Raw genomic sequence first — 15,204 nt, forward strand, 5'->3', positions numbered from 1 at the left:
AAAATAAAGTTTAAACTATGAATCAAAAAAAATACAGCATAACTACACACCCTTTTTCTTTGTAGAAATGTTTTCCCCTAAAACTCTGGAGAAAAGAACTGATACGGAAACATTTGGAGCAGTAAACAGATCAGAAGAATAGAACCAATAACCACTATGTAAGGCAATGGATTTAAACAGAATCCAGGTTTGATGCCAGGAACGGGAAATGTTAAAAAAGGAAAGTAGAAATAAGATGTGGGAGAATGAAGAAGAGATGGGAGGTAGAGGATGATGAGGAAGAAGAGAAGAGGAGGGGAAGAAATGCAGAAACACTACTTGAGCGCAAGCCTTTTAAGGTTGTCTGACCATACCATTTCTACCACACACTTCATCCCAAACTAACTAGTTCATCTGCATCTCAAACATTTACTTTCTATTGCTGTGATGAACAGCACACAAGAACAACTGTGAGAGGAAAGGGTTTATTTAGCTTCCTTGTCCCCAGTCACAGTCCACTAAGAGAAGTCAGCGTAGGAACTCACATCAGGAACCTGGAGACAGGATCTATAGAAGAGAGCAGGGAGGATGCTGCTCACTTTGTCTGCTTTTTTATAGAACCCAGGACCACCTGGCCAGGAGTGGTACTGCCCACAGTGGGCTTGGGCCTTCCACATCAATCATTCATCAAGAAAGTGCCCCAGAGGTTTACGTACAAGCCACCCTGATGAAGATATTGTCTTAATTGAGGGTCCCTCTTCCCAAAAGACTATAGTTTGCGTTATGTTGACAGAAAGCTAACCTACACATAAATACATTAGAAACCTCATTTCGAAACAAACAAGCAGAGGGCAACTGGGAACACACTAGCAGCCTCTTACAACGATTTTCAGGTGAGGACAGATGTCAGGAGCCCCTAGTCTCAGATCAGCATAGGACTACCTGTCCAATGGGCTTCCAAGGGGCAAGGCATCTGTGGAAACGGGCTCGCATGGGACAGCTTAGGAATATGCAAAGTTTGTGCAGCTTGCAGGCTCCTTTTTCTTCATTATCTTGGTGATCCTTTGAGCGGTTGCAGTTTTACTTTATCAGATACACATGCAACAGCTGTAATTTTCCCTGGAAATTCTGGTCTTTCTCGAATATTTCCTCTAAGATTCAATAGGGGGTTAATGTCTCTGAAATCTCCTATCTGGACTTAATAACTCCAACTCCTAATCCTGGGAACTTTTTTGACTCAATAGAGACCTTTAGGTACATATGAGAAAACAACACTTGGAGCATTAACCATGTCTCACAGTTCTGGACAGGAGAGTAAGGCATGTATACACACAACAGGGAAAAGCCTCAGAAATACACAAACTGTCAACTGTTGAGATAAAGTTCCTTGGATAGTAATCATATAGAATCAATGATAAGATCTAGTATATTCTGATGGGAATAACGCAATGTAAAATATGGGATGGGTAGATCCATCTTTACCATACAAAGGAGCTCATATTGGTAGGAGAAGTATGGTATAAAGAAATAGGAAAGAGCCGGGCGGTGGTGGCGCACACCTTTAATCCCAGCACTAGGGAGGCAGAGGCAGGCGGATCTCTGTGAGTTCGAGACCAGCCTGGTCTACAAGAGCTTGTTCCAGGACCGGCTCCAAAGCCACAGAGAAACCCTGTCTCGAAAAAAAAAAAAAAAAAAAAAAAGAAAGAAAGAAAGAAAGAAAGAAAGAAAGAAAGAAAGAAAGAAAGAAATAGGAAAGAATGCTTTGTCAAAGTCGGCCTCTTACAGAGAGATGGAGACATGGAACCCTCTTGTAGGAAAGGAAACTATAAAAATATATCTTGCAGACATGAAAGAATTGTCTGGGTTTGAATATTGTTGTCCTTAAAGCACTGTGCCCATGTCTATTACTTTTAACTTTGTAACTTCAGGTAGCTGCCAGCTGACACCAGTGCTGCAAGAGCAGAATTACCTGGCTCGATATTTCGTTAAGCCTGCACAAATGCTGAACTCTATGTCTGGAATAAGTCTATGCAGAGGGTGGGAAGGTGTATTGGGGAAGCATAAAGGGGAACAATGGGGGCCTTCGTAATGATCCCGATTAGTCCTTAAAATGTGATGTATTTCTTAAAGTCAAAAATAAAAGCCAATAATAAAGCTGTTCATGTAAGCTTGGTATGAAAAACTCTGTTTAAGCATAAATAAAGATGGCCCGCGCTATTCAGGGCCACTTGAGTGCAATCTACTTGGTGGTCAAAAGTTTTCCTTGCACTGACATCCCTTCCCTGCCTCAGTACTCGACCCGAGCTAAGGCTGGACCCCAGCAGATAGAATTCTGTATTTATCTATTTAAAATATGTTAGTTAATAATCAATCAAGTCCTCTAACTTTGACATTAGACAAAGTCATGCCCATGTTTTCATGTGCTTAGTGAACACAGTCTTTCACAAGCTATGGTGTCACATCTATAAAGCCACCTCATCCTGTGTTTGAAATGCTGGGTAACTGAAAGAGGTGGCCCTAACTTACTATGGCAAATTTTAAGTGTGTGTGGCGACATGGATGGAGTCCAGAGGAAGACCCCGGTGTCCTGCAGTCTCACCTCTGCTTTAATCCCTAAAGACAGAACTACTCACTGCATCTGACACTGGCGGTTTCACCTAGGCTGGCCAGTGAGCTCCCAGGCCCTGCCAGGCTCTGCCTCCAAATGCTGGAGTTATAGGCATGCACAGCCCTACCAGGTTTTTATTAAGTGCTGGGGATTTGAAAACAGGTCTTCATGTTTGCAAAGCAAGTGGTCTTATTTATAGAGCCATCTCCCCAGTCCCCAGCCCTCTTATTATTACATACTTTCATAATTAAGATTTTAATTTTAAAAGCAGCAGCTTACCTTAAGATCACGATGAACAATGCATTTTTGATGACAGTACTGTACAGCAGATACAATCTGAAATAAACAATTGGATAAAAAGTCAAAATTATTTTATGGTTAAATATCTGATTTTCAAAATTATTACTTCAATTTGATAAAATACTAACTTTGATTTAAAAATTATAGCAATTTCATGATTAGTTTAGAAAACTAAGCTTATTAAAGAGATGAATGTTTTAAATGTGGAAAGTAATATTCTCTTGTGGAAACATACTCTAATTTCTTTTGGTCAACGTCCATGGAAATTCTCTATACTCATCAAATTTTTCTGTTTACATGTGCCAAAGTATGTAATTTGTAATTTAGAAGAAGGGTTCACTTCAGTGTTGAAAGAAGGCTTTGGCTCATGTAAACTAGCATTCAAGATGCTGGGTGGAGCTAACGCAAAGTGTATTTGGGAAATGTATCACATTTGTTCAAGGCATATTTTCTTAATTTATCAAGAACTAATTAGTGAAGTATTTACAATATCTCATATTTTCTGCCCAAATGTAAAGAAATAGGAAAAAACTAACCCTCAAAAGAAAAAAAATTAGATACAAGTTAATCTTACATTTGCCCTTAATTCAGCTGGACAAATTACTGTGCACTGCTTATACATTTTGCAGCCAGAGCCAGTGTATAGGACTCTGGGATAAGGGCCAGAGAGGGAAATGTCTGACAGTGTAAAGGCCTTGACTACAAAAAAGAAACAGATTATAAACTTTTCTGTGACAAGTCTTTAAAAGAGAGAACTCACAGCTGGCAAAGAGCTAACGTATATGTGTAATTCTATCTGGAACCTAAAAGGCTGAACATTTTAATGCAGAGCGGTGGGGTCGGTTAAAGGTGCTTCCAGTATGGATGTGAGTTAGCTGTTCACAAATGCAGACAGAAACGAGACTCCCGAAAGTCTAATGGAGCAGGGAGTATGGCTGTGTTCACAGAAATGAGGGAAAAGGAATTCCACGCAGAGGGAAAGTGGCATTTCAGTGCTAGGAAATCATCCAAATGTATGTTAAAATGGTTCAGAGACAAGACATGAATTTGAAAAAAACCAAAACCACCAACACACATGAGAAAATAATTCAATTAAATTCATTTGATTCAAGTCAGTTTATTGAGTACCTGCTATGTGCCTTTTCCTAGGGGGAGTACAAACATGAACATTACATGAGCACCACCCTTACGGGGCTGAAAGCGAGTAATGTAATTCAAGGGAGACTCTCAGAAGCAGGGGTACAAAGAAGTGAGGGGTCATGAAAATGATGTTCAGAGAAATGCTTCTCGGAGGACATGCCTTTGGTGGAGGGTGTCCTTGAAGGACAGGAAAAGTTGAGATTTTTGGTAAGAGAGAGTGGGAGTAAAGGGGTGAGATAGGTTAATGGTGAGGGAATATGATATATTCATAATGCTGATGGAATCAAGCTTTGAGAGACAGATTGGTGAAAGTCCCTGGATTCCATACTGAGCAAATACTGCCTGCAGTCACTAAATGTCTGGGGCAGGATGACAATGCCTTGAGCATCTTCAGTATGAGTCCCCACGTACAGCAAAACAACAATAAACATCTGTAAGATTCTGAAGCAGCCCGCTTCAAAGTTCTAAGACTCGATTTTCACTCAGTTAAGCCTGTTGGTCGCAGGATCGATTTGCATGCTGTTTTACTGGATACACTACAGAGGTAACAGTGTTCAGGGTACCAGGCTACTTCTCTATGCTTGTAACACTGCTGTCCTTACAGGTCACATCCTGTACGACACAGTGAAGGTGTGCTACAGGGATTTGGTTACCAAGTGTGACCAGAGGCCATGGGCTCACACGTGATAGGACAGTCTTTATGCAAGCAGTTCACGGACATTACTGCAATAAGAATTGTCCTCAGCTCAAAGCTTTAACAGCAGAAGCTAACATAAGAGAATGCTGCATGAAGCACATATTCTCCACAGAAAATGCCCTCTGAGCTGGTGTTCAAGAGGGACATTTAAGGTGCCACCACACTCCCCTAGCAAGACACCAAGTCTGACAAGAAAGTTGTTTGGGCTTCTGACTCACCATGTGAGCCTCCACCCTGAAGCCCACATTTCATCACGCTGGCCTATAGCAGACTGCCACCTGAGAACATCCCAGGAGCAGGATGCAGAGACTTCTCTATGAGACTTCCATGTGGACCTTGAGAACAGGATTTACAAGCAGGCATGTGCTGACCTTCAGGCTCCAGATGTGTTGCTGGGGGTAGCTTTGCAATGACATACATGGGTCAGGAATTCCTATTCTCTCAGTAGTAGGCTTGCTTGACCTTGGGATCAATACTATAATTTTGAACATAAGACTTATTTTCATTGTATGTAGATAAGTGTTTTGCTACATTTATGTCAGCATGACACAAGTGTGCAATGCTCACAGAGGCCAGAAAAAGGCATGCGACCTCTGGGACTGGAGATTCAGATGGTTGTGAGCTACCATGTGGGTGCTGGGAATTGAACCAGGTCCTCTGGAAGAGCAGGAAGCACACTTCCCCATCCCCAATACTATGGTGTGCGTGTGTGTGTGCACGTGCATGTGTGTGCATACATGTGTTTGTACACCCTCACAGCTTATGGAATGCAGAGGCATTGTGCTGGCAATGGTGGCTAAAATGGTCTTAAACTGTGTATTGTTTTTAGCACACCAAATAGCAGAATCAAGGGCATGAATCTATATAACCTTGTTATGTAGTTCATTTTTTCAATGTTAATATAAAAAGTTATAAGTAAAAGTAAATACACATTTGGGGGGGGGGCTGGGGCTAAAGATCTAAACCTACTCTGTCCTGCTCCCATTGACCACAATGTTGACTGCTCTTACAACACAAAGTTTTTTCGCCAAGTACAACTTTCTATACTTGCCATGTTTTAGAAGACAAGTTAAACCAGCAGGCTAAAAAGAAAAAGGATAAATGAGGATCATCTTTAAAATATACACAAGGATCTCAAGGGGAACACGCAGTAACAACTGGAATTTTCTTACTCATCTGCTACTAACAAGGACTGACAAGGAAGGAGATAACTGGAGTGCTTGACCAGATAGCAAGAAATTCCAACCCCAGGACAGGAAAGAATGCAATGGGAAGAGGCTCAGCACAGCCCAGGCTCTTAATGTTGCTTTCCCATTACCAGTTGTTTCCATAGCCACTGTTTATTTTGCTTTTTAAAGGCAAGGAAGCAAAACTTACTGAGCAGAGCAACAGCTCCTCTGCTGCAGCAGGGAGGAGCTTCACATCAACTCTCTGGACCACTGCCTTCCCTGTGCACTGCTCCCGAGCACGGCAGGTGCCCCGAGGTGAGAGGACCAACTTTCAGGATCCAGTCCTGCCCTGCTCTCCCTCCATATGGTTCCTGGGCACTGAACTCGGGCTGTCTGGCTTGGTGGCAAATGCCTTTGCTCCCTCAGTCACTTCATAGCCTCCCACCCACTCTTATGAGCAACTAACTGTGGGGATCTGCCGGAACAATAGAGACACAGGGGACAATGCTACCACACAATTATTTTGAAAGGTCAGGCCACAAAGTGAAGCAGGTCCACTCGCGGCAAGGCCTCTGTAGTTAAAGAACTGCCCTCCATGGAAAGCTACCCTAGAGGAAGACCTCATGGACACTTTCATTGCTCATCAGACTGATTACAGAACGGTTTGGTTTTGGTTTTTCAAGGCACTTTTTTTTTTTTTTTAAAAAAAAAAAAACAGCCCTGGCTGTCTTTGAACTAGCTCTGTAGACCAGGCTGGCCTCGAACTCACAGATCTGCCTGCCTCTGCCTCTTGACTGTTGGGATTAAAGGCAGGCGTCACCACTGCCCAATTTACAAAATGTTTTTAAATGCAGAATCAGTGTAATGATCACAGATGAGGACCTAAATTACCTTAAAATAAAAATTCTTACTTCCCTAAGGGCAAGTCTAGCATATAACATACCACTGCAGCCTTACTTCAGTACATTTTATGGATAATTCACAATTCACTACTCATTTATATAGTAATTTATAAAGTATATTTTTTCAGCCTAGTTGTCCAACAACAGATGAATAGTTTATGAAAGCCTGGTATATATAAGAATGGAGTACTATTCAGCTTTAAAGAAAAATGTAAAAAAAATGACAAAATTTGCAGTAAAATGAATGGACTTAGAATGCATAAAATTAGGTGAGGTCATACAATCTAAGAAAATCCCCACGTTCTTCCTCATATTTGGCATCTAGCCAGTGTGTGTGTGTGTGTGTGTGTGTGTGTGTGTGTGTACACACGTACATACACTGGCTATAAATGCTCAGCAGCATTTTCATTTTTGGTGGTAGGTAAGTACATAAAATATATCCAACAGGGAAAGTATAAAAATCCAATGTGAAGCACCACAGCTTTTGCTCTGAATGGTTCGCTGAGATGTATAAACTTATGGTTTAGTTAATTTTAGTATGCATTTTTTTAATATGCAAGTGTTTTTGAATAAACTGTGTAAAAATAAAACTAAAAATAATGCAGCTACAAAAATTAAAAGTAAAATTCTAGATGTGCTTTATTCTTTTAAAAACCACCTTCTCTCACTCTGTCCTTCCTCCAGGAAGCTACACTGATGCTAAGATGGAACCGTGTCTCCACCACACTTGCATTTTCCCCACATATGAAGCTAAGTAAAACCGACCACACTCCTTAAGCCTGAAATGAATTTTTAAAACCAATATATATTTAGTTATAAAAGAAAAAAAATAACTTCTTTACATATATGTAATACACACACAAAGCAAACAGGACTTGATAATAATCTCTGGCCATATCAGAGGATTGGGTATTTACTTCTTTGTCTCAGTCATCTGGCCTAAGGTTTTCAGATTCAAACACTGAGTCTAACTTATGAAATGTTACCATTCATGGCCATCTCAAAATAACCATCTGCAACTACTATTTTAAAGCAAAATTCAGGGGAAATGGGTTTCTTTTCTAGGAATTTTCCATTTTTAAAAAGTGTAAGAAAGGAGAATTTTTCTTTTGAAAAAATCCATGTACTCTCAAAGCTGTTTGTGATATTGTCCATTGCACACCACTAAAAACATCAACAAAACAAAGTTGAAAACCACTTTCCATACCTGCCTAAATTTTGCACGTGCCTCTTTTTCTTTCATCCTTCCGTGGGCAACTAAGTAATCAAACACTTCACCTGAATCAGAAAGGTAAAGCAGGCAATAAATATACATTGATTTTGGTTAACAATATATGCAATGCCAAGTTTTGGCCTCAGTTTTCAAGAACCACTTGGTCTACCATTTTCTGTTATGTTTATACAAGTCACAAACTAACACAGGCATAGGAAAAAATTATGTGTGGAACTGAGAACCTGTAGCAATTTATGATCTAGAAAAACTCTTAAAAAAATAACCAAGAAAATGTGTTCTCCACAAGTTACATGAAATACAGACAACTCTTTATTACCCGTTCTAGTGAAGGGAAGCCACAGGGCAGGCCAATGTCACCCTTGGCGCTGGCATTGTGGCCTCAGCTACAAAGTACTCACATGCTTTCTCTTAAGTTCCACTCCAGTCTGGTCCAACTCCATCATTCTTCTCTGCTCTATATGCCGATTAGGCCTATCAATATCCTCATACACCCTGGCAGCTAACCACAAGCGACACAGAATCCCGTCACCCTTGTTTGCACTCTGCTGTCCCAAATGCACCTTCCTCTCCATGACAGAACACAGAGTGGGCATGCAGCAAATGTGCGCTGAACTCATTAACAAAGTAGACAGTGTTGACATTTTCTATTGAACATAAGTATCTATATTTCTACATAAGATTTAGATTTTTTTTTCTGATTGACAATAGTTTAGACAATTAACATTAAGTTAAAATCTTGAACTATTCCCTCAGTGTAAAGGAGAAACTTTTTCTGTGTCCTTATTGGCTGCACAACACAGATAAACGTGTAGAGCAACAACTCACAGGATGGGCATCAAAGCTTACACAGCAAGAACGCTACACTATACTATAGCCAAATATAGTTTCAGGCTTCAAAATCTGACCACGAGTATGTATCCTATGGAGCCTGTACTTAGTGGGTACTTAGTGCTAGGGGACATTAGCAGGACTTTGTAACCCATGGCGTTCTGCTTCTACCAGAGTCTACCTAGGTTGCTGTGAAGGATACCTGAAACAATGCATACACCTGGCACAGTGGCATACAGTACTCAATAAAGGACACTTGTATTTAAGTACACAGATATATGACATATATACAAATTAGCCCCAAAATATAAGCAAAATATTAAAAATCAAATATGTAATGGATGTATGCTGATGAAACTAACATGTCAACAATGCCAAACATGGGTACTTCATGAAGAAAGCAGGAATGGGATGAGAACAGGAGATGAACGGATGCACTAGTTGGCTCATCAGAGTAGGTGCTTCTGGGTATGTGGTAACAGCTGCTAATCCCAGTTAACCCATCAAAACGTTAACTCTAGACACATGAGGTTAGCCTGGGAAAGGTAAACATCAGTGTTCAAATGTCAAACATCTGGTTCTCCTCTAACATGTGCCCGGGAAGCTCACACGGGGATGCTACAAGTCTCAGTCTTTCCCTTAGCACAGCATTGCCAATGCTGTGCTCCACCAATGACAATGTAAGCTCGAGGGCTGACTCTATCTTCGTTCACCTGCACATCCTCAGGACCTAGAAAATCACCGTATAAGCATTTAAAAGTATTATTTGCATAAACAAAAGGCAGAATAAATTCTGTTAGAGGAGCCCCAACACCAACTAACAGGCTACTTTCAATTCAAAAAACCACAGAGAGGCTTTCTAATCCTGTCATTCGTCAGAGTCCCTGACTGATCCCTGCAAGGGGGCAGCATCCAACTCAGATAGTCAGCAGTGTGCGTATCACAGTCAATCTCAACTATATGGAGATTTCAGAGGGAAAATTCAACGTTTTATTTCCCCGACTTGCTTTGCCAGTGATAGATTTAAAATGTCAAAAAAAAAAGAAAAGATTTTAGAAGCACTGCCAAAGAACCATGACTATTGTTATTAGTAGAGGCATTGCTTTGTGTGACTTAAAGAAAGCAGGTTTGGGCTGGTTTTCATTCTCTCTATGTGTGGTGGTTTAAACAGGTATGGTCCCAATGCCTCATGTGTTTGAATGCTTGACCCATAGGAAGGGGCATTATTAGGAGGCGTGGCCTTGCTGGAGTGAGTGTGGCCTTGCTGGAGTGAGTGTGGCCTTGCTGGAGTGAGTGTGGCCTTGCTGGAGTGAGTGTGGCCTTGCTGGAAGGAGTGTGTCACTGGGGGTGGGTTCTGAGGGCTCCTATGCTCAAGCCAAGTCTAGTGTGACAGTCTTCACTTCCTGTTGCCTGCAGATCAAGATGTAGGACTCAGCTCCTTCTCCAGCACCGTGACAGCCTGCACGCCATCATGTCCCACCCAGATGATAATGGACTGAACGTCTAAACTGTAAGGTGCCCCAATTAAACATTTTCCTTTATAGGCGCTGCTGTGGTCATGGTGTCTCTTCATAGCAATAGACACTCTAACTACGACAGTGTCTCTGCCCACCCCCAACACATAAATACGGAACCTATCTCTTTGACACTAGTCCACACCGCCCCTCCGGACTTCGCACCCTTCCCTCAGCACCAGTGGAGAGTTGAGTGCACTTGTTATCAACCGTTGAGTCAGCTCATACACGCAGAGTTGTGGTGAGGGCCTTTATAACAGCAGAAAGGCCCCCACTAGCCTTTAGAGGCTGACCATTTCTTCTATCAAAGCATGTCTAATTCCTTTCTCTAAATTTTAGATCATTGCTATGTAGAAAATCAAACCAACAAAATAAACGAGTTTTACTGAACTAAAAGTAACAATCAGGGCCCCTACCCTGACAGGATGGATTTGTATGGAAATATAACTAAAGGACAGAAAAACAAGTCATTATGGAGCACTTACAAGTTTTACACAGATCTGCATTTTATGCAAATCCATATGGTTTTCCAGTATGTCAGCAATCTACACTGAGGGCTGGGATGCAGCTCTATGGCTGATGGGCTGGGATGCAGCTCTATGGCTGAGCATTGCCAGCATGAGGCCCCATGCTCAGTCTCCAGCATCACCAAAGACAAAGGGGAAAAAAATCAGGAAATAAACAAAAACCTACATTGAAATATTTTCAGGGCAAAAACAAAACAAAACAAAACAAAAACGTTCTGAAGAAAGCAAATTTACTAAAACATTTAATTGGCAAAAACAACTTAAAAGCAATTACACATGTGTGGTATTTAAAATAAAAAGTTTAGAAATCTGAAAAGCCATGTAAAAATGTGTTGCTAGATGCCATAGACAAAACAAGTCCTGATTCCAGTTTACATAAGTCCTGCATTGCCATAAACACCCATGGCCTTCACTAGTGGAGAGGCTTTATACTACGGTCAACGTAATGTTTTCCTATCAATTAGTAAACACCTAATAAATCCACAAAATAATTCCAGTCCCTTTATTTTTCAATTGCTTAAGTTCTCTGTGCTTTTAAAGCATGTCCTTTAAGTAATGCTTTTACTTTTTCAATGACGTAACACCGTAAATGTAATCTAAGAAGTCCTAATGGAGTCGTTATTTTCAATAAGTGCCTCTCATTTAAGAGAAAGTGAAGGAGATAAAAGTGATTTTCTATTATTTAATCAACGCAAAATAAAAAAAAAAACCAGTCCCCTTGTGACCCTGAGACAAAGTATATGCTGTATTCTATATTACACATGGGGTCTGCACCTTCCATCAACTCAACCCTAGTTTACAGAACACATAGATCAACAGTTACTTAAATCCAAACACTCAGGGAATATCCTGGCTGAAGAGTTGTCATATGTGAGCAGCCAGTTAGATAAATATCTGATGTAGAGTAAGCTTTCACTATACATTTTATTAAATACATTCTTCACTTGGGATTTCCTGTGCTACAAATCAAATATGTTATTTTAATATTTAAATCAGCAAATTAAAACATTCAAAAGATGACAAAGCAAATTTTAAAAAGTCCCTAAGTAATTTTTAAATGAGCCAAAAGTTATTTATACTGTAGACTCATCAGGTCTTTGAAGTAAACACTGAACTTTCATTAATAGTAATTAATTAAATAATTAAAAAATCTGTTAATAAAACTATAGATTACAAACACGATGAAGGCATAAATGTTATCCTGAGCCGCCAAGCACCATGAATTCCATGGACCAGAGCCCACTCTCTCTTACCCCCACTCGCGTATTCCATGACTAGGTAGAGCGTCTTCTCTGTTTCAATAACTTCAAACAGTTTCACTGAAAAAAGGAGAAACGTAACTGTTGTGGAATACTGGTTTACACTGTCAAGATGTGTCTTTGCCAAGGTGCCTTCTGATTGGTTTAATAAAGAGTTAAATGCCAATAGTTAGGCAGAAAGAGGTTAGGTGGGACTTGCGGGGAACAGAGAGGACTCTGGGAAGAAGACACAGAGAGGAACCAGGAGGTACAAGATAGAAGAAAGGTAATGCCACATGATAGAATTAATATAAACAGGTTAATTTAAGTTATAAGAGTTAGTTAGGAACAAGCCTAAGCTATAGGTCAAACCTTCATAATTAATAAGAAGTCTTCATGTCATTACTTGGGATCTGGCTGATGGGGCAGAAAAAGACTTACTACATACAACTCTATAGCTGACAGCATAAAATGGTTGTTATTTCTGCACACCTTAGGCAACTCTAAGAAGAATATCAGAATAGTCGCTAAATGGAATAATTCTAACTTTAAAACAAAAAAAGCCACTCAAGAGTTATCATTTCTGTGCAAGGAAACTATTTACACCCCACTACAAAGTGGTCTAGAGCAAACTTATGAGTTAAAACCGTTTTTGATAAGAAAAAGCCATAACCTTTTCTAGTTAGAATAAGATAATAAAAAGAGAAATCTTGTGGGGTGGTGGTGGTGCACGCTTTTAATCCCAGTACTTGGAGGCAGAGGTAGGTGAAGTTCTGTGAATTTCAGGCCAGCCAAGATTACAAAGACCTTGTTTCAAAAACCTAAACAACAATAGAAAAAGAGGGAGGGCGGGAGGGAGGGAGGGAGGGAGGGAGGGCAGAAGAGGGAGAGGGAGAGGGAGAGAGATATCTTAAAATCAGAAGTTTTCACAAGAGCTTAGAAAGAGAGGGTGCAGTATTAGGTTATCATGAAGTGTTAATGTTTGGTATAAAACAAATCTTCATTTATGGATAATAAAACAGCTGTGGTAAGAACAGAACTGGACTCACAGCGGAGATTATTCACCACGGATGATTACACTGATAGTTACATACAGAGAAAATCTTTAAAGATGCATGATACAATATTTTTTAAAAAGTAGATTAAAAGTAATTTTTTTTACTACTTAGAGTCAACTAATTTTATATAACATATATCTGATTAATAAGTTTATTTGTAAGGGAGGCAAAATCAAAACTTACTGAAACAATTTAATAAAATTGAAATTAATGCCTTATTTTCTTCAAAATACAAAACACTATACTAAACTCAAATATTTATTAGTAAAATATATGTAACTCTATTAATAGCTGATGACATGCAATCTCTGACTTAACAAGGAGATAGGAATCTGTGTGCATTAACTGCAATTGTACCGCAGTGCAGTGCAAGCAGGAGATGCGACAGCCACAGAGGACAGCTGCCCAGCACCACAGGACGGTGTTACTGCACCAGGTGTCACTGTCCCTGAGTTTTCACTCTTCTTCTTTCTTATGGAGATCAACAGTAAAATCGTACACAGACCCCGTCCGTGAAGGGAATGCTTTGTCATGCACTAATCGTATGTACAGGTTTCATACCTATGTTAGGATGGTTCAGGATCTTCATTATTCGTACTTCCCGAAACAACTGTTAAGAAAAGACAAGACATACTGCTGTTTAAAGAACAGAAAACCTCAAGCAGAAGTCACCTGGAATTCCATTTTAAAACAATCCCTTGCTTACAAGACTGCCGGCTCCGGCAGAGAACCTAAGCGCAGACCTTCTTCTCATCCACCTCCGTATAATGAGCCATGAGACAGCCCTCTGTACTCATTTCTGGCTTCTCACAGAACTCTGAGGAGATGAACTGGAGTGGTCTGTCTCTGGTATATGAGGTTATACAAAATGAAACATTTTCTTCAACAACTCTGAATGTGCAGAAGCAGAGGAAAAGACGATGGAAGTGACACTAGAGACGCTCCGTGAGGGCTAGTCACCAGAAACAAGCTTCCCTGGGTGGGGGTCTGATTCCTTAACATTAGCTCCTTCAGCTGACCCAACACTTTGTGAAAGATTCAGAAGCACTTTCAAGTAGACTTGTAGAGTAGTATTAAGTGATAATAAAATAGCCAGGCACGGTGCACATGCCCATAATCCAAGACCTTAAAGGTTCAGGCAAGAAAACAATGAGTTCAAGATACGCCTGGTTATATAGTGAGTCTGTTTTGAGATATGGAAAAGGATGAAGATGAAGATGAAGAGGAGGACTTTTTAAAGATTCATTTATTTTTAAGTTCAAGGCTAGCCTGGTCTACAGAGCAAGTTCCAAGACAGCCAGAGCTATAGAGAAACCTTGTCTTGAAAAAAACAAGATTTATTTATTTTTATTTGATATGTTTTGCTGCACGCATGCATGTGCACCACATTGTACAGTGCCTACGAAGGCCATAAGAGGGCATCAGATCCTCTGGAGCTAGAGTTACAGATGGTTGTAAACCCTGTGTGGGTGCTAGGAACCCAAATTCTCTGGAAGAGCAGCCAGTGCTCTTAACCACTGAGCCATCTCTCTAGCCCCCAAAGGAGGACAATTAAATATGTTAAATATAACAAAATAATATGAATGTTAAAATTTTCTTGCCCCTTAACTTTAGAAATCTATCTGGACCAATTTTCAAAAGTTTGATTTGTCAAGCAGTGACATGGCTACAGAGGGTGCTGTACAGTGCTTGCTGTCAATCTTGACGAAGAGGTTAATATTCAGTACCCACATGGTAGAAGGGAGAACACACTCCTATAGACTGTCCTGACTTCCACATACACACCATGGCACACATGCATACACATGCGAATAAATAAAATGCTTTTAAAAATCATGAAATATAAAAAAGAGCATGACTCGGTATCTTCTTCTTTATATTGGCTGCATAAATGTCAGAGCTAAAAACAAAATCAAGTATTTGTTCAAGAGCCGGGCGGTGGTGGCGCACGCCTTTAATCCCAGCACTCGGGAGGCAGAGGCAGGCGGATCTCTGGGAGTTCGAGGCCAG

General features: G+C 40.3%; 1 protein-coding gene across 3 annotated transcripts in view; it reads right to left on the minus strand.

Annotated features, from left to right (window-relative positions):
* The window catches only part of Mark1 (microtubule affinity regulating kinase 1), a 104,198-nt gene that overhangs the window by 27,976 nt on the left and 61,018 nt on the right, over positions 1-15,204 (minus strand). For all 3 annotated transcript variants that reach the window (XM_026779729.1, XM_005348829.2, XM_005348828.2), the window contains exons 4-7: positions 13,756-13,804; positions 12,152-12,217; positions 8,003-8,073; positions 2,867-2,923 (exon numbers count right to left, since the gene is read on the minus strand). In XM_026779729.1, the coding sequence (XP_026635530.1) occupies positions 2,867-2,923; positions 8,003-8,073; positions 12,152-12,217; positions 13,756-13,804 (243 nt within the window). The remainder of the gene's footprint in view (positions 1-2,866; positions 2,924-8,002; positions 8,074-12,151; positions 12,218-13,755; positions 13,805-15,204) is intronic.

The sequence above is a fragment of the Microtus ochrogaster genome, chromosome 6, assembly GCF_000317375.1.
Source record: "Microtus ochrogaster isolate Prairie Vole_2 chromosome 6, MicOch1.0, whole genome shotgun sequence".
NCBI classification, from domain to species: Eukaryota; Metazoa; Chordata; class Mammalia; order Rodentia; family Cricetidae; genus Microtus; species Microtus ochrogaster.